This window comes from Bos grunniens, chromosome 24 (assembly GCF_055505025.1).
Source record: "Bos grunniens cultivar Pamir isolate PY7600 chromosome 24, Bosgru_T2T1.0, whole genome shotgun sequence".
Taxonomy (NCBI): Eukaryota; Metazoa; Chordata; class Mammalia; order Artiodactyla; family Bovidae; genus Bos; species Bos grunniens.
In genome coordinates, this window is record NC_141188.1 from 34,313,932 (window position 1) to 34,339,013 (window position 25,082).

The 25,082-nt window shown below is 42.0% G+C and overlaps 1 protein-coding gene across 9 annotated transcripts in view; it reads right to left on the minus strand.

Moving 5' to 3' along the window:
• LAMA3 (laminin subunit alpha 3) overlaps positions 1–25,082 on the minus strand; it is a 259,339-nt gene that overhangs the window by 20,625 nt on the left and 213,632 nt on the right. For all 9 annotated transcript variants that reach the window (XM_086372933.1, XM_086372941.1, XM_086372935.1 and 6 more), the window contains 13 exons: positions 24,632–24,774; positions 21,479–21,649; positions 19,691–19,842; positions 19,391–19,553; positions 18,834–18,967; positions 17,961–18,105; positions 14,720–14,839; positions 13,941–14,074; positions 6,807–6,924; positions 6,316–6,456; positions 3,889–4,028; positions 2,330–2,461; positions 494–647 (listed from right to left, as the gene is read on the minus strand). In XM_086372933.1, the coding sequence (XP_086229059.1) occupies positions 494–647; positions 2,330–2,461; positions 3,889–4,028; positions 6,316–6,456; positions 6,807–6,924; positions 13,941–14,074; positions 14,720–14,839; positions 17,961–18,105; positions 18,834–18,967; positions 19,391–19,553; positions 19,691–19,842; positions 21,479–21,649; positions 24,632–24,774 (1,847 nt within the window). The remainder of the gene's footprint in view (positions 1–493; positions 648–2,329; positions 2,462–3,888; positions 4,029–6,315; positions 6,457–6,806; positions 6,925–13,940; positions 14,075–14,719; positions 14,840–17,960; positions 18,106–18,833; positions 18,968–19,390; positions 19,554–19,690; positions 19,843–21,478; positions 21,650–24,631; positions 24,775–25,082) is intronic.

The following is a 25,082-nucleotide window of genomic DNA, read 5'->3' on the forward strand; positions in this document are numbered from 1 at the left end:
TCTGTGGGTAGGAAAAGGCTCATCAGCTGCAGACACTGAGAAACTGAAGTCAAGGTACCATTTGTTCTTAGTTCAGTCAGTAAGTCCTGCCCAGCTCTTTGTGACCCTGTGACTATAGCCCTCCAGGCTCCTCTGTCCAGGCAAGAATACTGCAGTGGGTTGCCACTTCTTCTCCAGGGGATCTTCCCGAGACAGGGACTGAACCGCATTGGCAGGTGGATTCTTTACCACTGAGCCACCAGGGAAGCCCCTCTATTTGTTTCCAGGGCTGCAAAACTTGCCAAGCGTTCAAGATTCAAAAGGGGAGCTAAAAAGAAAACTGCTTTGACATTTTGGTGAAATCCAACTATGGATGACCCATTAGTCCCACTTACTGGAGGCCCTGGCTACCATGGGAGAAGGTGATCTACGCTCCTCCCCAGCATCTCCAGTGAGGGAGATTCTCTTCTGAGAATCAAGAAGCAAACCCCAATGCAAGGTTCTTGACACTCACCTGGTGGATACTGAAAGTCTTGGCTTTGTAAAACCTTGTGGACCCTTTAAGCAACATTAGAAAAGGTGGTTCGTTTAAACTGCAGAATCCCAGGGACACATCTCTCTTGGAAGATTTACTGGCCAGATCCAGGACTTCGGGACTCTCTGATGATCTGGAATGACAGCAGAAACAAACTCTGACACATCCAGGAAGACATATTGGCAGGGAGAATTCGTTTCAAACATACAGGCTAAACTGCCCTGATTTCAGGCTAAACGCTCATCTATTTCCACCTAGTACAGGGTGTGTGTGTGCGCGCATGTTAAGTCGCTTCAGCCATGTCTGACTCTTTGCAACCCTATGGACTGTAGCTCGCCAGGTTTCTCTGTCCATGGGGATTCTCCAGGGAAGAACACTGGAGTGAGTTGCCATGCCCTCTTCCAGGGCATCTTACAGACTCAGGGATCAAACCTGAGTCTTTTATGTCTCCTGCATTGGCAGGTGGGCACTTTACCACTAGTGCCACCTGGGAATTATTAACGCATATATGTGGAACCTAGAAAAATGGTACTGATGAAGCTACTTGTAGGGCAGGAATAGAGACGCAGAAGTAGAGAATAGATGTGTGGCCCCAAGGTGGGGGAAAGGGGAAGGAGGGATGAACTGGAGGAGTAGCAGGGACACATATACACTACCATGTATAAAACAGATAGCTGGTGGGGAGCCGCAGTGCAGCGCAGGGAGCGCAGCCCGGGGCTCTGTGATGACCCGGGAGGGGCAGGAGGGGGGGTGGCTGGGAGGGAGGCTCGAGAGGGACGGGCTATATGTATATTTATAGCTGATTCACGTAACTGTACAGCAGAAACGAACACAAAATTGTGAAACAACTATCCTCCAATTAAAAATAAATTTTAAAAAACATATAAAAAAAGAAATATGAAAAACAAAATAGGCAGAGAGGACAAACACAGATACCAGATGACCTAGAATGACAATGAATAACAGGAAACCACCCGAAGTGACTTCGAGAAAAGGTTTATCTCACTGCATTTCTGTAGACAAATCTCATGGGTAAATTTACTTTATCTTATGACTGTCGCCAAGCCCTGACTGCAGCTCATAAGCCTACCGAGGTGCCTAAGGCTCATGAACAGGGCCGGGCCCTCCCTCAGCTCAGGGGAAGAGTTTTGCTCTCATCTAAAAAGGGACATAATCTGAAAGTTAATTTTAATTAAATCTTTTCCAAGGTTATGTTCCAAAGCTGCTGCTGCAAAGGGAGGCTGGGCCCTAGAGCTTTTGGTTAGTTTGCTTTTAATGTGTGCATCACGCCAAAGATGTGAGCGTTGGACCATAAAGAAAGCTGACACCTAAGAACTGATGTTTTTGAACTGTGGTGCTGGAGAAGACTCTTGAGAGTCACTTGGACAGCAAAGAGATCAAACCAGTCAATCCTACAGGAAATCAACCCTAAATATTCATTGGAAGGACTGATGCTGAAGCTGAAGCTCCAATACTTTGGCCATCTGATTCGAAGAACCAATTCACTGGAAAAGACCCTGATGGTGGGAAAGATTGAGGGCAGGAGGAAAAGCGGGTAACAGAGGATGAGATGGTTGGATGGCATCACCAACTCAATAGACATGAGTTTGAGCAAACTCTGGGAGATAGTGAAGGACAGGGAAGCCTGGCGTGCTGCAGTCCATGGGGTCACAAAGAGCCAGACATGACTGAGCGACTGAACAACAACAAATCGTGCCAAAGAAGGTGTTTGGAAAGTCTGCAGATGAGAGCAGCGTGAAGCATGGTGACAGGTTCTCTGTGTCGGCAGGCCCCTCTCAGCAGCTGCACACACACCTCTGGATGAAGACATTGCTGATGCAGCCCTCGAAATGACTCCCGCCCAGACGCAGGGACTGCGGGAAACCTGAAAGGCCTCGAAGCCTTTGGTTATTCTTCAGAGGCTGGTCATCAATGAGGAGCCAGAGTCTGGGAAAAAAAACAAACAGGAGTGAGAACAGCTGGTGAAAACGATCCTCTCCAGGTGGGCAACTGACTGTCTTTGATTCATACCCAAAGTCTTTTACCTGAAAGAACTCAATAAACTATTTTGAAAGCGCAGTTGCAGTTTTTTTCCATATATTTCTTTTTCCACACAGCATTTTTATTAAAGTACTCTACAGGCATAGCTCGTTTTATTGGACTTCATTTTAAAAATATGCTTCACAGATAGTGTGGTTTTTGAAAAATTGAAAGTTTGTAGCAACTTGCCTGGAGCAAGTCTACTGGCACCGTTTTTCCAATAGCATTTGCTCACTCCGTGTCTCGGAGTCTCACTTTGGTAGTTTTCACAAGATTTCAAACGCTTCCCAGCAAAACAATTACAAATCCCTGAAGGCTCAGATGGTGGTTAGCATTTTTAGTGATAAAGTACTTTTTATGTAAGGTATGTACATCATTTTTTTTTTTTAGACACCTATTGCACACTTAATAGATAATAGTATAAGGTAAGTATGGAGAAGGCGATGGCACCCCACTCCAGTACTTTTGCCTGGAAAATCCCATGGACAGAGGAGCCTGGTAGGCTGCAGTCCATGGGGTCGCTAGAGCTGGACACGACTGAGCGACTTCACTTTCACTTTTCACTTTCATGCATTGGAGAAGGAAATGGCAAGCCACTCCAGTGTTCTTGCCTGGAGAATCCCAGGGACGGGGGAGCCTGGTGGGCTGCCATCTATGGGGCCGCACAGAGTCAGACACAATTGAAGCGACTTAGCAACTTAGCAGCAAGGTAAGTATAACTTTTGTATTCACTGGGAATCAAAAATGTTATGTGATTCTTTTTATTGTGTCATTAGCTTTACTGCAGAGGTCTGGAACTGAACCCACAGCACTCCCAGGTGTACCTGTATATATACAGAAAGTACAGGTCGTAAGTGCCCAGCTCAACGCATCTTTGAAATGTGAAAACGCCAACACTGCCAGCTCCCCAGGCACCCTGCCTGGGCTCCCTTTCCAGTTCTCCCTCTCCAAGAGTAACCAGCATCCTGAATTCTGATGAAATAGTTTAGTTTTGCCTGCGAATTTTATATACATGAAATCAGGTATATAATGATTTCGTGTGTGACCTCTATTGCTCAGCCTTACACGCAAGGGTCACCCATGTGCTGTGCACAGCTATAGAGCTTTCATTCTCATCCGCCCATTTTGAATGCACCCCAATTTATTTATCCATCCAACTGCTGATTCTCAATCAATGAGAAAATTGATACAGTACCAAAAAGGTGGTCAAGATTTACTAGTAAAATACTGTCCACATCGAGGACAAACATGTCTCAGAAAAGATACTAGAAAATTCCATTAAACTAAATAAAATAAAATTCTTAGTGCTCTGGCAGAAGAGCCATTCCACTCACCCAGAGTTGTCGCTTATTACAGACACATAGTGCAGTAAACCATCCATGTACGTCTGTGGAGATGTGAAAATCGGGCTGCTGCTGTCCCTGGTGCTCAGTTCAATGTGACCGTCTTCCAGGGTGACCTGCAGACTGCTTGCCTGCAATCATCAGAGAACAACGTACCCATCAGTGCCATCCACCTGCACTTAATATGAATGTATCAAAACTGAATGTGTGAGCAAAACTATGTACAAAACAGGATGTTTCAAACCCAGTGTTTTGACTTTGCTATTTTGATCTAAAGGTTATTTTTGAATATTTGGACTCTGTTTATGAATATAAAAATCTTATGCAAATTATTTCAACATTGATGAATATGTCAAAAGCATTTTATGGATCTACATTCGTTAACCAGCTTAATGTCTCCATCAATTATACAAAAGATACACCATTTCTAAATTTTTCTATTTTCGCTTTCACTCTGCTGAAGTTATTTTCATCAAGATCAATGTTATAGTGAATACATTTTTACAACAAAGACTTGATTCATCAATTTTCTTCATAGATGATTACAATGACAGCTTCCCTTCAGTCATGAATTTTTTATTTTTGGGTCCTAATTTCCAGGAGATTCAATTTTCCAATGTCAAACTCTGCAGATATAAATGTTGGCAAGATCATTTGATTCTTTCTATTAATTGCTAGTGTGTGGTTGAAAATAAATATTTAAAAAATACCAAAAAAAAATTGGTGTCATTTTTGGCATTGTCATTTTCATTTTGTTGATGTGTTTTTCCTACCAGGTATAATTTTTGTGGTTTTCAACCAGATGTGATTCTTCAGGGAGCTTTGAGCCTAAAACAATGTTTACAGAGTGTGGTGGTAGCCATTGTCAGTTTCACTTTATGTTGATGTTTTTCAATTGGCAATATTTATTATAACTGGATAAAAGAATGCTACCTGAAATGTATTTCTTAAGAAGTTGAATCCCTTAAGAAGTTGCAGGCAGTGTTCCTAGGATATTTGAAGGCTTCCTGCCTTGTCCAGGATTGACCTCATCTTTGCTAAGCCAAGTCTTCCGCCTCTTTTGGACTATATTGTATACTGTGTATTAAGTGTCCCCACTCCTGTGGAGGAAACTGGAGAGTGTGTCAAGAGTTGGGGCAAGGAACTTCCCTGGCGGTCCAATGGTTAAGAATCTGCCCTGCAATGCAGGGGATGAGGGTTTGATCCCTGGTTGGGGAATTAAGATCCCACATGCCACGGGACAGCTAAGCCTGCGTACTGCAACAAAGAGTTGCCCCCATGCCACAACTAAGAGCTGGTGCAGCCAGCCATAAATAAACAAATACTTTTTGAAAAAAGAGCTGGGTCAAAATATCCTGCTCTGATAGAAAAGCCACGTTCACAATCTAAATGTAGGCATGTGCTTTTTCAGGGGTATTTTTGTTTTGTTTTTTAAAAAAGGATCTCAAAGCTATACTGTATAGCACAGGGAGCTCAGCTTGGTGCTCTGTAATGACCCCGAAGGGTGAGATGGGGGTGGAAGGGAGGCTAAAGAGGGAGGGGATATATGTATACACATGGCTGATTCACAATGTTTTGCAGCAAAAAGTAACACAACATTGTACTGCAATTATATTCCAGTAAAAAATAAAATAATCAATAGAACATGAATTAAAAAAAAAAAGATCTCTAACAACTGATTGAAAAAGACAGCAAGAGAGGAGAAGAGTTCTATTGCAACATAACCACAGAGGCAGCTAGTCCTTCCTTTCAGCAAATACTAGTTGTCTGTTGCGCTGGCAGTCCTGAAGAAACAAACCCAAGAAAGAGAGTGTCCTACTTCTCTTTCTATTTTAAAATCCCAGTTGTTCCACCAGCCAATTTAGGAGTATTAGCTGACTTTTACGCCTACATGACCACACTGGCTAAATACTCTTAAATTAGAGAATCATGGCTTGCTGTACAGGAACAAAGAGCAAAAGGCATTACTTTCTTCCATTCTCTGATGCAAATATTGTCCAACAAGCTTCTGCTGCCAAAAAAGGAATCTCAAGAGCTATCTTTTATGGAATCACAAACGAGTAATGGGTATACATTCTGATTTTTTTTCTTAGTTCTAAACACTTAAAGCTACATTATTACTTATAACAGTTCTACTTCACCTTCACTCAAAATATACCTGAAAAGAATGAAAACGGAGCCCACGAATACACATAAATCCCATTCTGTAAACTAGAATTTACTTTCTAAGCCTGATTTCTTTTAGGCCCTACCCCAGGATGGGCAACCACTTCCATGGTTGAAATCCACAAAACATCTACTGTGTGATGCTAGACAAAAACGCCCAACGGATTTACCTTCAAAACCCCTCTATTGTTTTTGACATCGAACCTTGAGTCAGGCTTAAATCTTGTTCAACATTCATACAATATTTCATACCCCCATCTGATGACTTAATAAGATGCCACTGGGTTGAAAGGTCTGAAATCCGAAGGAGGCTTGGAAGTGGCTTGATGATGGGAAGTCCAAATTGGTGAAACTCAACTGTCCTCCCCTGGAGAATGAGGCAGATCGCACGAGCTGAAATGCAAACATGGAATAAATTACTGGCCCTGTAATCATGCCATGGCTGAAATAATAGTATCTGAACCTAGGTCACTTCACTTGAACTGACCCATGGGAAAAAACAGTTTGCTTTTTCTGCGTGATAATTTGCCAACCATCTCGATGTTTTTGTGTGTAGAGCTGGTATTTCTACCTTCCTACAAATTTAATATACAAGCCTGAAGAGGTTTTGCAAGTACAGGGAGAGTGTAATAAATGAGCCAGTTCATCAGATCAGAATACGTCAAAAGCTGGTGTGTTAACGAAAGCTAAACATGGGTTAGCTGGGGACCACTCCTTTGCAAGGTTCTGAACTCTTTACTTACCTTCCAGTCTTCTGAGCACTTTTTTGTTACTCCCACTGTATCATTCAACCTGACAACGCCAGTGGTCTTCTTCAGGTTCTTCATGCAGCCTCGGAAAGCAGGTGTAGAAATGTTAAACCTGATTTGGGGATGCAAGAAAAAGAAGATGGACCAAGAGCAGGCTTGATGGGGAACTGCAGCTGAAACACGGCACTCATTCCCTACAGATTCTCACCCATGAACAAGTACGTGTTTTATGGTTATCTCTTCTCATTGGATTTCTAGACTGCTACTAATTTTGTGATACTGGGAAAATCTATTAGATATTTCCATTCTGTGTGATTTGCACTCTCAATATTAAAAATGGATACAATGATGTTGACAGAAGAACGGCCAGTGTCCCCAAAAGTATGACATACAGAAGACGCACAACATCTGAAGCTGTCCCCATCCTCTCCTGGAGTCAGGATAGTGCATCATGAATTAAAAGCATATTAATAAATTGATATACTAGAAACATCATTGGAGAAGGAAACGGCAACCCACTCCAGTGTTCTTGCCTGGAGAATCCCATGGACGGAGAAGCCTGGCTGGCTGCAGTCCATGGGGTCGCACAGAGTCGGACACGACTGAAGCGACTTAGCAGCAGCAGCAGCAGCAGAAACATCATAGAAATATATATTAAATTCCCTGGTGGCTTAGGTGGTAAAGAATCTGCCTGCAATGTGGGAGATTGGGAAGGTCCCCTGAAGGGAATGGCAACCCACTCCAGTATTCTTGCCCAGGAAATCCCATGGACAGAGGAGCCTGGTGGGCTACAGTCCATGGGGTTTCAAAAGTCAGACACGACTGAGCAACTCACTCTTTGAATAACTAAATAAGTAAGTAATTTATTAGAGCCAGAAATACTCTAGAAAACTTCTTAATCTTTTTTTCCTGTCCAGTTTTAAGTCAGCCACTGTAAACGCCAAGGAAATAAATTATTACTTTTTGGTCCTAGTCAATTAGGAAAAGTGTGGCTTGGTATATTTAATCAATGCCAAGCTGGAACAATGGAAAGCACTGTCCGGCCTCATATGTTATATCCACCACCACCTAACTGTTCAGGCTGGGCAAGAGGTCACTGTGAGGATTAAACAAGTTCACGTCCAGGAGGTACTCGGAACCCTCCGTGGCACTCAGGAGGTGCTTCCGAGAGAAGCTGCTCTGGAGCATTGGGCTCTGGAGGCAGGCTGTGTGGGTCCAAGTTCTGTCCCGGGTGTCTTCTCTGTGCTTCTGTCTCCTCATTTATACCACAGGAAAGTGGTAATCTGCTTCCCAGCCCAGAGTTTAAATGAGATAATATGGGTAACGTACTCCAGTGGTGCCCAGTGCAGAGCAAGGACTCAGGGTGAGATGGCAGAGTTGTAACTATCCCCATCATATCAGTGCATCACTATAACAATTTCTTTTTTCTTAATTAAAAAAAAATTTTTTTTTTTTTTGGTTGGGCTGCACAGCATGTGGGATGTTAGCTCCCTGACCAGGGATCAAACCCATTACCCCCTGCATTGGCAGCGTGGACTCTCAACCAGGGAAGCCCCCATAAAGAAGCAATTGATAAAGCAGCTCTTCCTACGTAACTGCCGTGGCATTTCCCCTTTGATTTGACTTTTGGATCTATCTGGAGCGGATGTCACACAAAAACACTAACATACGTGAAATGACTGAAGTCCGGGCAAATATTTGTGTTTCTTAAGCAAATGATGTACTAAGATAAACACAAAGCTGACTTCATTGCTAATCCCTAAAGCGGCACACTCTTCTAAATGGAAAGATGTCTGCCTTCATTTTCATGCAATTCATTATAAACAGCTGAGCTACATGTAATCTGCATAAAATTAAATTTCATTAAAAGGAAGAAACAAATCCTCATGGGCATTGCAGCACAAGCTTGATGATTTTATAAAACTGGCTTCTTGCCTCAGGAGAGGAGGAAAATTCATATCCATTCCTGGGGCTTGTCTATTTGTCCACATGTTAATATTTATTAACTCATTAATTTAATATTTTGATCCATTCTCTCTTGGGTTTCAACATGTTTTAAACTCATCCACATCTCCTGATTCCTTTTTTCCGTAAAGCACAGGTTGAAGGAAGAATAAGGTGGCAGAAAAAGTAAAGGGGAAAGGAAGGTAGCTGACAGACAAGGAACACCTGTTTTGTGCTGAAGCTGAAGCTGCAATACTCTGGCCACCTGATGTGATGAGCCAACTCTTTGGAAAAGACCCTGATGTTGGGAAGATTGAAGGCAGGAGGAGAAGGGGTTGACAGAGGATGAGATGGTTGGATGGCATCATCGACTCAATGGACATGAGTTTGAGCAAGCTCCAGGAGATGGTGAAGGATAGGGAAGCCTGGTGTGGGGCAGTCCATGGGGTCGCAAAGAGTCGGACACAACTGAGCTGCTGAACAACAACTATTATCTGATCCTCACAATAGCCTTTTGAAGGAAATATTTTCTTTTTTTAAAAAAAGATTTACTATCATTTAATTTATTTATTGTTACATTTTTATTTATATTGGAGTATAGCCAATTAATAATGTTGCAATAGTTTCAGGTGGACAGAGAAAGAACTCAGCCCTACAGATGTATGTATCCATTCTCCCTTAAACTCCGGTCCCATCCAGGCTGCCACATAACTGAGCAGAGTTCCCTGTGCTCTACAGTAGATCCTTGTTGGCTACCCATTTAAAATACAGCAGCATGTGCCTGGCCATCCCAAACTCCCTAACTATCCCTTCCCTCTATGTTTCCCCACAAGGGAGATATTTTCTCACCTGACATTACTGAGCACTTAGCATGTGCCAGGCACTGTGCTAAATCCTTTACTCTGAATCCCACGACCCTCTAAGAGCCAGGGCATCACTGTGCCCACATTACAGATGTACAAGGAGGCTGGGAAGGTTAAGTGACTCCCATGAGGTCATGCAGAAGGAAGGTGGCAGCATTGGGGTCCCGGGGGTCAGTGTGTCACACAAGCTAGTGTGACCTGAAGCCCTTTCTCTTTATGCTTACACAGGTGTGCACCCATAGCACTGGAATGATCATGACTCTTTCCTACATAACAGTTACGTACAGCGGAGATGTTAAAATGAAAGACTCATTTCCACTATTCTTTGGGATGTTCTCAATACTCTGGCTCATCTGAGGGCCTAGAGTTCCACATTCGCTCCGGAATTCAGTTCTGAGCACACCTGCTAGAGGAACATGGCTGAGGAGGGCTGTAGGCTGCCATAAGAATGGGTGTGTATGCTGGGGTATGTGTACACACCGTGGACCACGCTGTTCACAAAGGCTTAGCCGGGTCCAGCCTACTGTGGGCAGATCTCAGAGAGCAGGAGGAACAAAATCAAATCCCGAACTCAGTGCTGGGTATTAACAAATGCTCAACAGATCCTTGCCCGGTGTTTAGTTTTGGAGTTCGTTTCATTGTGATGTGATATTATCACACTCTGTGATACAATGATGTACGTAACTCCTCGGGAAGTGTTTTTTGTTGGTCTGAGGCACTGTCAGGGATGACAGTGCATCTCTGGCATCATCAGGGGTGATCTGCTCTCCTCATGGGAAGCAGATGGGATTAACAGACTGTGGCTTGTTTCCGACTCTAATCCTACACAAGTCACTCCAAGATCTGGGTCCTGAGTCCCAGAAGGTATGCTACAGGGAGAGAGAAAAAACACCACGCTCACAAGGTCTCTTGCCTATGCGCCTGAACACAGAGGTAACATACATGAGGCCTGCTTCTCTCCACGTTAGACTCAAGCATTGACTGTCTCCACTACTCCCCTGCCAGGGCTCAGGACACCTCCCCTCTTTGAAAGAACTGCTGGTTGTCCCTACAGACTCAGCTGTGGGTCACTGGGGAGAAATCCTCCATGACCCACGTCAGAAGGGGGTCTCAGGACTCTGAACCATCAAGGACAGCACCAGAGGGATGAAGCAGGGCCAGAAACAGCTGAATACTGTTAAGCATTTTACTTAAGAGAGAGGAAAAGCTCAGTGAAATCTTTTGACCAGCCTCTGTCTCCTGCATATTCCAAGTCCTTATAGATTGACTCAAAACTCAAAGTATAAACCTACCCAGAAAAAGGAAGCAGTCCCTGTTTGGAAGACCCTAAAACAGATGCCTAGGAAAATTCTGTATGTCCATCTATATGTGTGTATGTGCACACAGGCACACATACGTGCACACGTGCACACTCAGTCATGTCTGACTTCGCAACCGTATGGACTGTAGCCTACCAGGCTCCTCTGTCCATGGGATTCTCCAGGCAAGAATACTGGAGTGGGTTGTCATTGCCTTCTCCAGAGGATCTTCCCAAACCAGGGATTGAAGCCAAATCTCTTGTGTCTCCTACATTGGCAGGCAAATTCTTTACCACAATACCCATATATGTATTTCTTTAATGGACAGAAATAAAAAGGCAAAGGTTGAGTGTTGACTATAATCCAAGGTCACCCTACTCATTGATGGCTAAGCCCAAACTGAACCATTTCTTTGGATCCTCACCCATTAGTTTTTCCAAGTAAACTTTGCTTGGCCAACATCCTCATCATGGTCTGTGGACTTTCTGCTGTAGCCACACAGAGGCAAACACCTCTGAGAATCCCTCGCCGCTCTGGGGGAGCCTACTTGCCCCCATAACCTCAGTAGCCACCTGTTCTCAAGCTTCATTTACCCTTGCTCCAGCCTGGACGTCTCTCTAGAGGTCAAGGCCTTCCATCTAGTCCTTTCCAGGTATCTCCAACTGCTGTCTCCTGGGACTAAGCCTGTCTCAGACTGAGCTCACCACCCGTTTCTCTGCTGGTGCTGGCCATCTGTCCAAGCGCTAGATCAAAGTCCTTCTTGAGCACTTTTCTTTGTTATTCTTCAAACCCAAGCAACCTTTCAGCACTGCCCATCTGCTGCCCTAAGCATAACAAGAATCCACTCTCTTCCTCATTGGCCCTGTCGTTTCCGTGGGCAGACCACCTGCCTCTCACCTGTTATACTCATCTTCAAACCTCTCTACCTGCCTCTGCTTTTTCCCTCTTAATCCAATCTGCACCCTGCACTACAGCAAGCTACTGAAAACCCAAGTCTGATCATGTCCTTTCTCTGTGGAAGCCCCCAGTGGTCCTTACTGTGACTTTCAAGATCCTCTGTGGTCTGGCCCCTGCTTCCCACACCAGCCACAAGGGCCTGCCTCATAGTGTCTCTTAAGAGTTCACACTTTGGTTCTTATCTCTTTACATATGTTACCTTTCATATGTCAGGTTCTTTCAGATCTAGTCAGAGACCACTTTCCTGATACCCTAAATGGGTAGATAGATTCCTTTACTGGGTCCCTATCACCCTGAGCTTCCCGTCTGATAGCACTGGCCTTGTTCTACTGTCTCCCTTCTGCTATACTTGAGACTCTTCCCTGTTCTTCATCATCCCAGAACTGACCACACTACCTAATGGCATTAGAAACCCAATGAGTGCTTGTGCAATGAGCAAATAAATGACAGCCTCCAATGTGTGAATGGTGCTGCCTTAGGTTACTCTATTTTATTACATTTAATTGAATAAAACCAAGTTTACTGGCCATTCATAACTAGCTATTCAAGGTTGAACTGCTATTTAGTACTGATTATATTAAATATTAATATTACCTCTTTGGCTCTTAATTTCTACATTAAAATTAAGAAGTTACATACCATGATCCATAAGGTCCCTTCTAGTTCAAAGAACCTAGGGAGGAAAGACATTCACTCCCAAACTCTATTAAAGTGCTGAACTTTCTCACCTGCATCTCTGTCTTTGGGGGCAACCCTGACAGCTTTTATTTTTATGATCTTGTTGATGTAGAACATTTTTAAAAAGTCTTTATTGAATCTGCTTCAATATTGCTTCTTTTTTATATTTTGGTTTTGTGGGCAGGAGGCACGTTAAGATCTTAGCTCCCTAACTGGGTATTAAACCTGCATCTCCTGTATTGGAAGGCTAAGTGTCAATCACTGGACCTCCAGGGAAGTCCCCAGACAACTTTAAGACAAAGATTAGTGTCTCCTTATTGGGGCTGGACATCTGTTCAAATGTATAAGGATTTGAGAAGACCACCTTGGCACAACACTTCATAAATCACATCTAGTGCTCCTTCTAAATGATGGATAAATTAGAAAGAGTTAACCAGCCTCAGATCTCATATGAAAGCAATCATCACCAAACATTTTGGGAGCTCTCTTAGCTTAGTCATGAGGCTGTAGTAACCCTTCCAAGGAATCTTTTTTTCACACATCACTGTCAGCCATTTGGAAGGATGTAAACAAACGAACAAAATGGGAGTTATTTTTAAGTGTATCCTCAGAGTGGTGTTTGTTTTTCTCATTCACATTAAACTTTACTTCCATTCAAGTTAATTTAATTCATTCGTGTATCCATTCATCCGAGACAGTCATGCCCCTGGTCCCTCCCCGATAACACACACATAAGGGGGCAGGTAATACAAATGTGCCTCATGTCCTAGGAGGCACTTCAGTGCCCCAGCCTTCTGCGCCCAGGGCCGCCTGTGCTCTCCTCTGTACCAACCAGGACCCCAAGTGAAAGTGAAAGTGTTAGTTGCTTAGTAATGTCTGACACTCTGCGAGCCCATGGACTGTAACCCGTCAGGCTCCCCTGTCCATGGAATTCTCCAGGCAAGAATACTGGTGTGGGTAGCATTCTCTTCTCCAGGGGACCTTACCGACCTAGGGATAAAACCCGGGTCTTCTACACTACAGGCAGATTCTTTACCATCTGAGCCACCGGGGAAGTCCACAAGGACCCCAAGATATAGCCCCTATTTTTGATGGCAGTGTTGTCAACACCAAGTCTACTCATGCGGTGTTTCTCCTCCCAGGAACGACAATGGAAGTGGCACACTGTTTCCTCACCTCCCCGCTACCCCAACCCCTAACCCCCACAGCTTTCAAACAGCCAGGCCTGTTACCCAGTAGTAACAGCCTGTTGTACTCTGTTGGCTAACACTATTAATACAGAAAAGTAATTCTTTGTTTTTTGCTGGAATTAAACAAGGCAGATTTATCAGTAGCAATCATAACTATTAAGAGAGGTGACTTGCTTCTTTAAAAAAAGATCATCTTACCTTTCCCTGATGGAAATGGGAATTCCCCCCAGATAGTATGTGCTGAAATCAAATATATCATCTTCAATTTTAACGCTTTGAATATCCACATTTATCCACATACGTTGTTGGACTTTTCCAATTTTGATCTGAACCTAAAATAAATGAGAGATGAATCAGCCAGCAATGAGAAATAAAATAATTCTATTCATGACGGTTCAGAGCTATTATGTTTTTGCCTTCCTTCAGATTCATTTATATACATGGTATATATATTAATAGAAGGGATCTGAGCACAGTAGCACATCTGCATAAAATTATAATAATAAAAATTTAAATAGAGATGTTTGCATTTGTTTGTTTGTCTGTTTTGGCTGCACCGCACAGTTTGAAGGACCTTAGCTCTCTGACCAAAAGTTGAGCCTGCACACTTGGTAGTGAAAGCTTGGTGCCTAACTACTGGACCACCAGGGCATTCCCGAAATGTCTGCATTTGAAATTAATCATTTTTTTTTAATGTTAAAATATTTTATTATTGTTAACTTTTTATTTTGTATTGGGGTATATCCGATTAACAAGACAGTGACAATTTCAGATGAATAGCAAAGGGACTCAGCCATACATATACATATATCCATGAAATTAACCACATTTTATCTATACCATATGGATGTTATATATTTCATGCAAAATGTTCAGATTTTAAAAGGATATGTCTCTCAGCTAATAAGTTCATCTAATAGAAAAGTGTTCTGTGCACTAACTTAAAGGATTCAGATAAACAGATTCAAAGGACGTACCAGATGATCCTTCCCATCGTTTATGACGTCTCTGATTCCTTTTTCTTTAGGCGGCTCTGAATTCAGTTTGTACCGCACCATGAGTCGGCCGTCTTCCACATTCAGAGATATGAAATGATCCTACAGCATGGGGACAATGTAGATTAGGAGAATTCTCAGACAGAGCCACGTGTACTCAAACTCCAGCCTGCTCTCAGCTTCACCTGCCTTCCTAGTTCAAAGGAACAACAGTGCTTAGTACTCAACTCCTGGGATGGGGATGACGGCTGAACCCTGTCAATCACATTAAACAATCTATACAGTAACCAGCACACAGGAAGGAAACAATAAATGCTCGCTACTGTCATGATTTTGTTTTATACCAATCTATAACCAGCATATAAAACTGGCAACTTAAAAGATACAGATCACGAATATCATTGGCAAATATGATTGCTACCTTTTGGAGGGGTTTCCCAGGTGGTGCTAGTGGTAGAGAACCCACCTGCCAATGCAAGAGATGTAAGAGATGAGGGTTCAATCAATCCCTGGGTTTGGAAGACCCCTAGAGGTGGAAATGGCAACCCACTCCAGTATTCTTGCCTGGTGAATTCCTGGCTGGTGAGCCTGGTGGGCTACAGTCCATGGGGTTGCAAAGAATCAGACATGACTGAAACGACTTAGCATGCACGCACATTTTGGAGAGAGGCAGGGTCCTCTTCAAACCCCACTTTCCTCCATCTGTTTTCTGATGTATTCCTATTTCTCCTCTATCTTCCATTTAACGGTTGCTTTGTTGTTGCTGTTTACTCACTAAGTCATGTCTGACTCTTTCCAACCCCATGAACTGTAGCTCGGCAGGCTCCTCTGTCCACGAGATTCTCCAGGCAGGAATACTGGAGTGGGTTGCCGTGCCCTCCTCCAGTGCCTTCCCAACCCAGGGATCAAACCCATGTCTCTTACGTCTCCTGCATTGGCAGGTGGGCTTTTGTTGTTTTTGTTTCTTTACCACTGGGTGCCACCTGGGAAGCCCAACAAGAGTCCTTACCTAAAAGGAAAGTCAGTACTTCTCTGGATCCTAAGCCTTGCTCTCGGAAGTCAGTGAGGGTTCATCACACTCACAAAGAACAGAATAACATCAATTCATCCTACTTAACAGCAGCACTGGGGATCATTTTCTCATATCTGATTGAAGTGAAAAAGTGAAACTGAAAGTCGTTCAGTTGTGTCCAACTCTTTGTGACCCCCATGGACTAAACAGTCCATGGAATTCTCCAGGCCAGAATACTGGAGTGGGTAGCCTTTCCCTTCTCCAGGGGATCTTCCCAACTCATGGACTGAACCCAGGTCTCCCACATTGCAGGTGGATTCTTTACCAACTGAGCTACCAGGAAAGCTCCTTTTATCTGGTTACTAATGGCATTTCATAAGATTTCTTCTAATATAAATTGTATTTCTGATTCTTGGTTTCCAAGAACTTCAAAATGTATTGAGTTGACCAAAAAGTTCATTTAGGTTTTTCTGTAACATCTTACAAAATATTTGGCCAAACCTAGTACAAAGAAGACCTTGTTGCAGAAAACAACTGCCTTGCCCTGAAGGTGCTGTGTGACTTCTCAGCTCTCTGCATTCTTCAGGAAGGTCAGGATGCCCCAAACCATCAGAACTGGTTCAGCCTTGGACTCTCCCTAGGAGTCCAGAACAACCGCAAGAGAGGAGAGGTGGACCAGGTCTGTGTCCCCACCCTGTAGGCAAAGTGTCTGGTAAAATCTCAAGCTCCATATCAATCCTGCATTCTCAAACTGAAAATCCCATAGACTGGTCCATATTTCTCCAAGCCTCTTGATGAAGGTGAAAGAAGAGAGTGAAAAGGCTGGTTTACAATTCAACACTCAAAAAACTAAGATCATGACATCCAGTCCCATCACTTCATGGCAAGCAGATGGGGAAAAAATGAAAACAGTGGCAGATTTTATTTTCTTGGGCTCCAAAATCACAATGGATGGTGACTGCAACCATGATATTAAAACACAGTTGCTCCTTGGAAGGAAAGCTATTATGACAAACCTAGACAGCTTATTAAAAAGCAGAGACATCACTTCGCTGACAAAGATCTATATAGTCAAAGCTATGGTTTTTCCTGTAGTTATGTATGGATGTGAGACTTGGACCATAAAGAAGGCTGAGTACTGAAGAACTGATGCTTTCAAACTGTGGTGCTGGAGAAGACTCTTGAGAGTCCCTTGGACCGCAAGGAGATCCAACCAGTCCATCCTAAAGAAAATCAACCCTGAATATTCATGGGAAGGACTGATGCTAAAGCTGAAACTCCAATATTTTGGCCACCTGACACGAAGAGCCGACTCATTGGAAAAGACCCTGATGCTGGAAAAGATTTAGGGCAGAAGGAGAAGGGGGTAACAGAGGATGAGATGGCTGCATGGTATCTCTGACTCAATGGACATGAGTTTGAGCAAACTCTGGGAGACAGTGAAGGACAGGGAAGCCTGGTGTGTTACAGTCCATGGGGTCACAAAGAATCAGACATGACTGAGGGACTGAACAATGACATGTTCTATGCAGCATCTTCAAGAAGAGCTCATTGTCTAGAGAGATTAAGTCTAGGCCTATCTACCAGCAGATGGTGCTGACGATCACTCACAGAGTGTCACTTTTGGCCTTTTCTAAACTAGGAGATGTCAGAATGGTCTCCAGGAACCTCAGCTGCTTGAAAACAGAGAAGCCTCCATGTCTTGGAAAGTCAAGGGTCAGGCAGATAGAGATGAAATCTCTTATGGCCTGAAAAGAATCAGACCAAGAAGCAAACAGCAGGAGGTCAAACAGCTTAGCTTTCAGAGACCCCAGGAAGACTTAACATTTCTTTTAGGCAGAATAAGCAAAGATTATTAGGCAAACAGTAGTTTTCAAAGAATAAAACTGACAACACAAACAGAATGGGTAAGTGGCAATTTCTCCCACATTCTGGTGGCATCTTAAATTCTGGATGACTTGCCTTACCAACGCACACTCACACAGCCAAAAAAAGTATTGGGTTGGCCAAAAAGTTTGAGTTTTTCCGTAAAATGTTATGGAAATGAACTTTTTTGGCCAATCCAACAGAGTAGGACCGAGGGAAAGGATGTAGCTAACATTTGCACATTGTTTTTCAGATATATTGTTTGCTTATAATGACTCAGTTACCCCAAAATTGTTCAAATGAATGAACGTATTTGTTAACATCTGGATGCTTGTCATAGGTTACCTGGTTTTCTGCAAAAAACAGCAAACCTCTGTCCACAGTGGTCTGAATCGTCTGTCCAAAGGTGGGGAAGGGGGCGTTTGGTTGAGTTGGAACTCGAGCATAGCCTGTACCTTCAAAATAATTTTTATCTGATTCTTCTTTTCTCCTGTCAACACCAATCACCATTAAGTGAGAACACAGCAGCAAAAGACTGCCAGGAAACAATGCTTATTGATGAAAAAGAGAGCAAAGCCTATGCAATCAAGTTGTCATGTTTTGTTAAAGAGGAAACATCTTTAAATTTAATGTTAAAACAGTCCACTGTATCTCCTGGATCTGCTCTTACACTCTACAATGATCAAACTCTACCTCAACAGAGATGCTCTTCAGGAGACCCTATTGCAAACATCTGTTTAGGAAGATGTGACCCAGCAGCTGAAGGTCTCGCCATGTAAGAAATAATATATAATGAAATATAATTTTATTCTGAGTAATAAATAGTCTGTCTCATATTAGAATCTTCCCAATCTTTTAAACTTAGGGGTAGGTCACAAGCTCAAGGCAGCAACTTTCAAATAGGTTCATATGCCAAAGTCATGGTGTTCTTTATGGACTATTGTTTTACTTTTTTAAAAATTTACAGTAAATAAATAGTTTGTGCCCTAAATCAGGCACCATCTAATGCTGAATATTTTGTGGTAGGAGGCACCAAAAACTGAAGAAAGATTTACTTTTTTCAAAATCAAGAAAATTCTGTCCATCTAATATCTTATATGAATAAGGAAAAGACTTTTCCTTATTTAATTTACATTCCTTAAGTATAAATTACATATGCTTTTTATGCTATATGACTGCAAAATCACAGAGAGACATCAGCTTCTAGGTTTTATTTACCTTCTACAAGGCTCCACTTCCGTTGTATTGAGATTGAAAGTCTTTTTGAAGTTGTACAAGCTCAGAACATTTTCATTGAGGTCATCTAATTCAATACAACCTTTGTATGGAGGAAATTTCAGTCTACTAGGAGGCTGAAAAAAAAACAACAACAAAAAATTTTCACTAATTGAACAAAGGACAATGATCAGGTTGACCAAGAAACAGTTTAACTCTATTGCTTTTAACCATCAATATAGCTTAGGGGTGAGCATGTAGACCCTGAAGACACATGCCCTGGCTTCGCTGTTTTCTAGCTGTCTGATCTTGGGCAAGTTATTCAACCTCTCTGTTTCAGTTTCATCATCTGTGAAATAGGAATGATAATGATGCTTATTTAAATTATACACTGATACGTAGATCACTGCATATAAAATAATTCAATAAGTTTAGTAATTATCACTATAGACGCTTTAAGAATATATCATTAATCCATTTTACATATAACTGATCAAAACATGATTATGCCAAATTAAATTTTAAATATTTCCATTCTGTGAAATAACATTCGAACTTACTCTAAAATCAGTTGGGTAACCTCCAACATAGAATACGGCATTTTCAGGATCCAAATTGAGGAGTGTGTTGCTATTTCCACTATCCATGTCATGGAATTGATGTGTTTCTGGTTTACTGGAGGTGGCTTTTAGGGTGTAATTAAGCCTTGCAAACTGATAAATTCTGTTTAAAAAATAAGTCAGAAAATAAAGTTATAAAAGATTTACGAGGAGATGAAAGAAATTAAAGCTAAATATAAAATTAAAGTTTGGTGACCGCAGGTCAGATCACCAAAGAGCTGTGCTCAATCAGACTCGTACCTCTGGAATTTCACCCGGTCCATCACTGCTTCCTGAGTTTTGCTCTCGGTCAAGGTCTGGTCCACCTGGAGTTCAGCCTCATCCTCTCCCAGGTTGTAGACGCATGTGAGCTGGCCGTCTACAACAGCCATGCCGATGTAGTCCCTGGAAGCCTGGAGACACCAAAGCATTTCACATACCATATTCTTAGAACTCACCATCCCCAGGGGGTGCATTTCAAATAGATAACAGCTTTCATGTAGTCAGCCCTGGGCAGACAGAATGAATGAGGTACATTCTGGTATAAAATAATACAGACAGCACAGTTAATTAACGTCTGGGCTGTCTTTGCTCACGTTATCAGGAGGGCATTCATTTATCCACTCCTCCATTCGCTCAGTCTGCAAGTATTTGCCAAGTGCCTGACATAAAGATGAACCAGATACGGGCTCAGGCTGCCATTCAATTTCATTCTGCGAAGAAGATAAGCCATTTATGCTCTTCCTATGCCATACAAGGTCCCCTCAATATTCTGGGCATCTTGTTCTCTCTATGTTATCATGTCAGCTGTGTATGGATCTTTCTTCCCTATTAGAATGTGAGCACCTTAAGGTAAAAACAAATTTTTGAAAACTGTAGTACAATATACATAATGTGAAATTTACTATTTTAACCTGTTTTAAGTACACATTAAGTACATTCAAGACACAAATTTTTGTTTACATAAATACAGGATAGTAGATACATGGTATAAGTTTGTTGAAGGAATAAAGTCATGTACATTCTGCCAATAATACAAAGCAGAGTCATAAGAAAGTTACAAATAAATCCCCAATCCTTGAAGCGTGAACGAGTAACCAACAACAGTGCTGATTTTAGGAATCCTTAAATACAGTGTCCACTAGTGACGGCCAGCGATTTCCTAACTGCCAAGAATTCTCAAGAACCATACTTCAGGCATTTCTTTTCCACACACGTGTGTTCAGTCTCTCAGTCGTGACCAACTCTTTGTGGTCCCAGGGCCTGTGGTCTGCAAGGCTCCTCTGTCCGTGGGATCTCCCAGGGAAGAATACTGGAGTGGGTTGCCATTTCCTTCTCCAGGGGATCTTCCTGACCCAGGGATCAAACTCGTATCTCTTCCATCTCCTGCTCTGGTAGGCAGATTCTTTACCACTGAGCCACCTGGGATGCCCATTTCTTTTCCATTCATGTATAAATAACCTAGTCACTGATTACCTGTTCCTCTGACACTTACGTGGAAGAGATATATTTTAAGAGGAGGAATTAAAAGCTAAAATAAACTGCTTAAAATATCTATAATAGTGGTGGTTTAAAGAATTTGGAATTATAGCAATGAAGCAACTGGATTTCTCACAAATGAGGCAGGAGGGGCTTAATTTCTCTCCAGGCCCTGTTCACAGAGGGTCTCCACCCTAGAGACATGGGAGGGTCTGCGGCTGGGCGCCCTGAGAAGACGACAGAGTCCAGAGCAGTGAGGAGGAGCTGCTCTGATCTCCAGAAAGCCTTGATACTGCTGCTGGTTGAGAGGGGAGGGTGCTGATCTTCAGCCCCAGGGATGGACGTGCTCATGTGTACACACACATGTGCTCACATGCTGGGCCCATCTAGCACGGCTTCTAGATCCCCACCTCCAAAAGCAACTTTAAATGGATGAGAGATCTCCCATGGAGCCATCAGAGGCAGTGGAATCTCCTCCTACCATGCCAATGGCAGTGACATGACTGTGTCATGCACCTCAAAAGCCATATTCTGTTTTAAAAACCATGGAAATGTCAGAGCAATACTTACATCTTTATTTCCAAGGTACATCACAAACATATTCTCAGTCCCACCAGTTTCTGTTGCTTCAGGTCTTTGGAGAAACAAAGAAAGGGATGTGTATCCTTTCAAGTCTTCCAGGTCATTTGGCAGCCGGACTTCAACTCCAGATCTACCGTTGAATCTCATGGGGACGGCAACCTGAGAGGGACCAGATCCACGGTGTTAGCTGGTCCAGGGGAGAAAGGTGGGGTGCTCGGGGTGGAGGCTTGTGACTGTAGCTGCTCCCAAGTGGCTAGGATAGGGAGTGAAGGTGTGTAGCTGCCCCCTAGGCCTGGAGTCTACACTCAGGAGGCTGCTCCAGGAGTAGTGGAGTAAAGCCCTCCTGTTCTTCCTGCCTACAAGTCAAGGGTCTTTGGGAAGTCTACTTTGTTGTCTGTGCCAGCAACAATAATCATTATAGTAAATTATTACCATCATTATTATGGTTATAATATTAATATAATATTAGCCATATTAACATCATAATAATACCACCACCATCATCATATTAATATATTATAATAATTAGGTTTTACATATAATATATAATGTGATAAATATGATATATAATATGTAATATATGATATAAATATTATACAATACATAATATAATTGTAATATAGGGAATTATATATATAGGGTTAAAATACATATTAACAGGATTAATATCATGATCCTATTAGTAATAATATTATATATTATAATATAAACTCTAATTATATATAAAATTAGTAATAGGGTTATAATATTAATATTAAATTAACCCTGCTAATATGTATTATAGCCCATTAATATATAACAATAATAATTACTATTGTTCCAACCCCAGAAGGTTTTTGTGCAAATGAACTAACCTGTATGGAAGCACTCAATATGATATAGTCAATGTACAATACATCAAAATATTTTTTTAAAGAATTAACTCTTTAAGGAATCATTTCTCATTAACATGTTACATGTTCTGGTTGTATTTATTATAGGCACTCAGTCCTTAAAAATAAGTGCATCGAGGCTCTCTAGAATGTGCTTCTTAAATTCAGGGTAAAGGACCATTTTTTCCCCCTGTTATCTGCCCTGGACCAATAGTTTTGTAAAATATATGAAAACTTAAATACTAGAAAAATGAAATGAAAAAGTGTGCAAAATACAAGCCTACTGATCCCATTCTGGGATATTGAAGCAATTCAAGTTACTGAAAGCTTCTAAGCCTTTACTCGCAATTTTGTACTTATATATAATGGAGCAGTAACAAACGTCTGACTAGCTCTGGTCTGTGGATCCCCTTGGGCACCTCTGCATTAAAACACAGAAAATAATATTCCCTAACTATCTGAAGAATAACTCTAGGAATGATACTTACATCACCTCTACATTTTATCTCCCAAGCATGTATTTACGGAGGACCCTGTCTATGCAGGTATCAGGCAGGGGTGCTTAGTGATGCCTGAGCTGTAGTCACCGCAAGGTGCCCATGGGGACAGAGCTCCCCCACAACACTCAAGGCTCACTTTACACCTGTCTCTTCTACTTGCCCTCGGCCCTTCATACTCTCCACACATCCTGAGTCTATGGCATGCCCTTCTGTTTTTTGTCACTTGGAAAGCTCTTGCTCAATTAAAAAAAATTTTTAGTTAAGAAAACATTTCATGAACACACAAAAATAGCGACTATACCTGCATACACATGACCATCTTAAGAAATTAAACATTACTGTTAAAACTGAAGCCCCTTATATAGCCCAGCCTAGTCCTCGTCGCCTCTCCCTTCTCAGAGGTCACTTCTACCCTGGATCTGGATTCCCACACAGCTTCTCATGCGTGCTTTAATACTTTTGTGAAACATTATCTATCTATGAACTGAAACTAGTCTTAGCTTTGTAAGTGACAGAGCAGGGATCAAAACAAGGCAGTGCGGGGACTTCCATGGTGGTTCAGGAGTTAAGAATCCACCTTCCAATGCAGGGGACACAGCTTCAGTCTCTGGTTGGAGAACTAAGAGCCCACATGCCTCAGAGCAACTAAGCTTACACGCTACAGAGAGAAACCCACGCTGCAGTGAAGATCCTACGAGCAGCAACTAAGACCTGATGCAGTCAGATAAACAAATAAACATTAAAAAACAAAGAAGCAAGGCAGCCTGCCTTGGTTATCAGCGCTAAACCTCTGCGCTATTTATACACTTCATATTTTGTTCATTAAATTAGCGGAAGAACGTAGAGGGGCAAAAGCTAGAAGCATACTCTTTTCCATTTGCTACTCTTTTCCATTTGCTACTCTTTTCCATTTGCTTTTTATAAGACGTGTATGGGTACGAAGAGGGTGGTTTCTGCCAAACTGTGCCTTAGGCTCTTTGCTTCTCTGCTAAAGGTTTTGTGTTGGAAGTTCTCTTTCTTAAAAGAAAAGGCAGATTTTGAGGCTCAAAGTAAGGAATAGAAGCCTAGAAATCAACCCTGGTGCCTCAAAGACAATGATATTCTGACTTGGTTTCCATCCCTCTAATCTCCAAATATCTCACAGGGAGTTGACTACAAAATACAAAATATTTCATTTACATTATTTTAGGATAAAACAAATTGTGAGAGAAGAAATTCAAGTAAATAATGTCAGATTAAAATTAGAAGAAAGGTTGATGGAACTTCCCAATGAAGGAAAACTGCTGTAATCTCATATTCAGAACACTGCCCATGTGGAGTGGTAGGAACCACTCCTCCATCCTCACTAAAAGTGGATTCCACAATTCCCGAGTTACTGTGAGAAGATAGGGTTTGTGCAGTATCATATCTACACGTTCTGACCATAGAACCCTTACCTGAACTTGCAATAACACTTTACTGCCTAGAGCCTGGAGGAGAACCCTGCTTCCTGCCTGCATAAGCCAGCAGAAAGGAAACCACTGTTCCCGGCATACCAGGTCATTTAAAGGATGAAGATGATGTGAACTTCTGAAAGATGATGGGAGAAAATGAACTTTCACATGGGGAGCACCCAAAGAATTTGGGCAAGAAAGACAACTGATTCTTGGGTACCTGGATATCTTTCACTTCTTAATTAGTGAAACTAACAGAGTTAGTTTCATTAATTCTAATAGAGTAACTTATCAAAGAATGAGCCTTGGTGCCTGGCAATGAGGGGACACACCCACCTTATTTGCGGCATCTCTGGCCTGCTGAATTAGTTCCCGTATGCGGTCCACGTTGTCAGAGATGTTGCCCAGTGGCAACAGCTGTTGGTTGATACTTTCAATTTTACTCAAAAGATCAGGCAGTTTGTTAGTTAATTTCTTCACTGTTGGTGAGATTACGAAACAGAAATTTATCATTGTGAGTTGAGAAAAGGTTAAATAGAGATGTTCTCGTGGATTGTATTTGTCAAGTGGTATATTTGGGTCCCACACATTGGATAGGATGACTCAGAATCAGGTAATACTTTTTTTCTATTATAGAAATATATGTTACACATATTTCTATGTATAATATGTAAATACATCATAGATTTTATTCTGGATATCAAATCATCTTTCTTGACACTATAAAAAGTAAATTTTCCAAGGAGGAGGGGATATATATATATACCTATGGCTGATCCATGTTGAT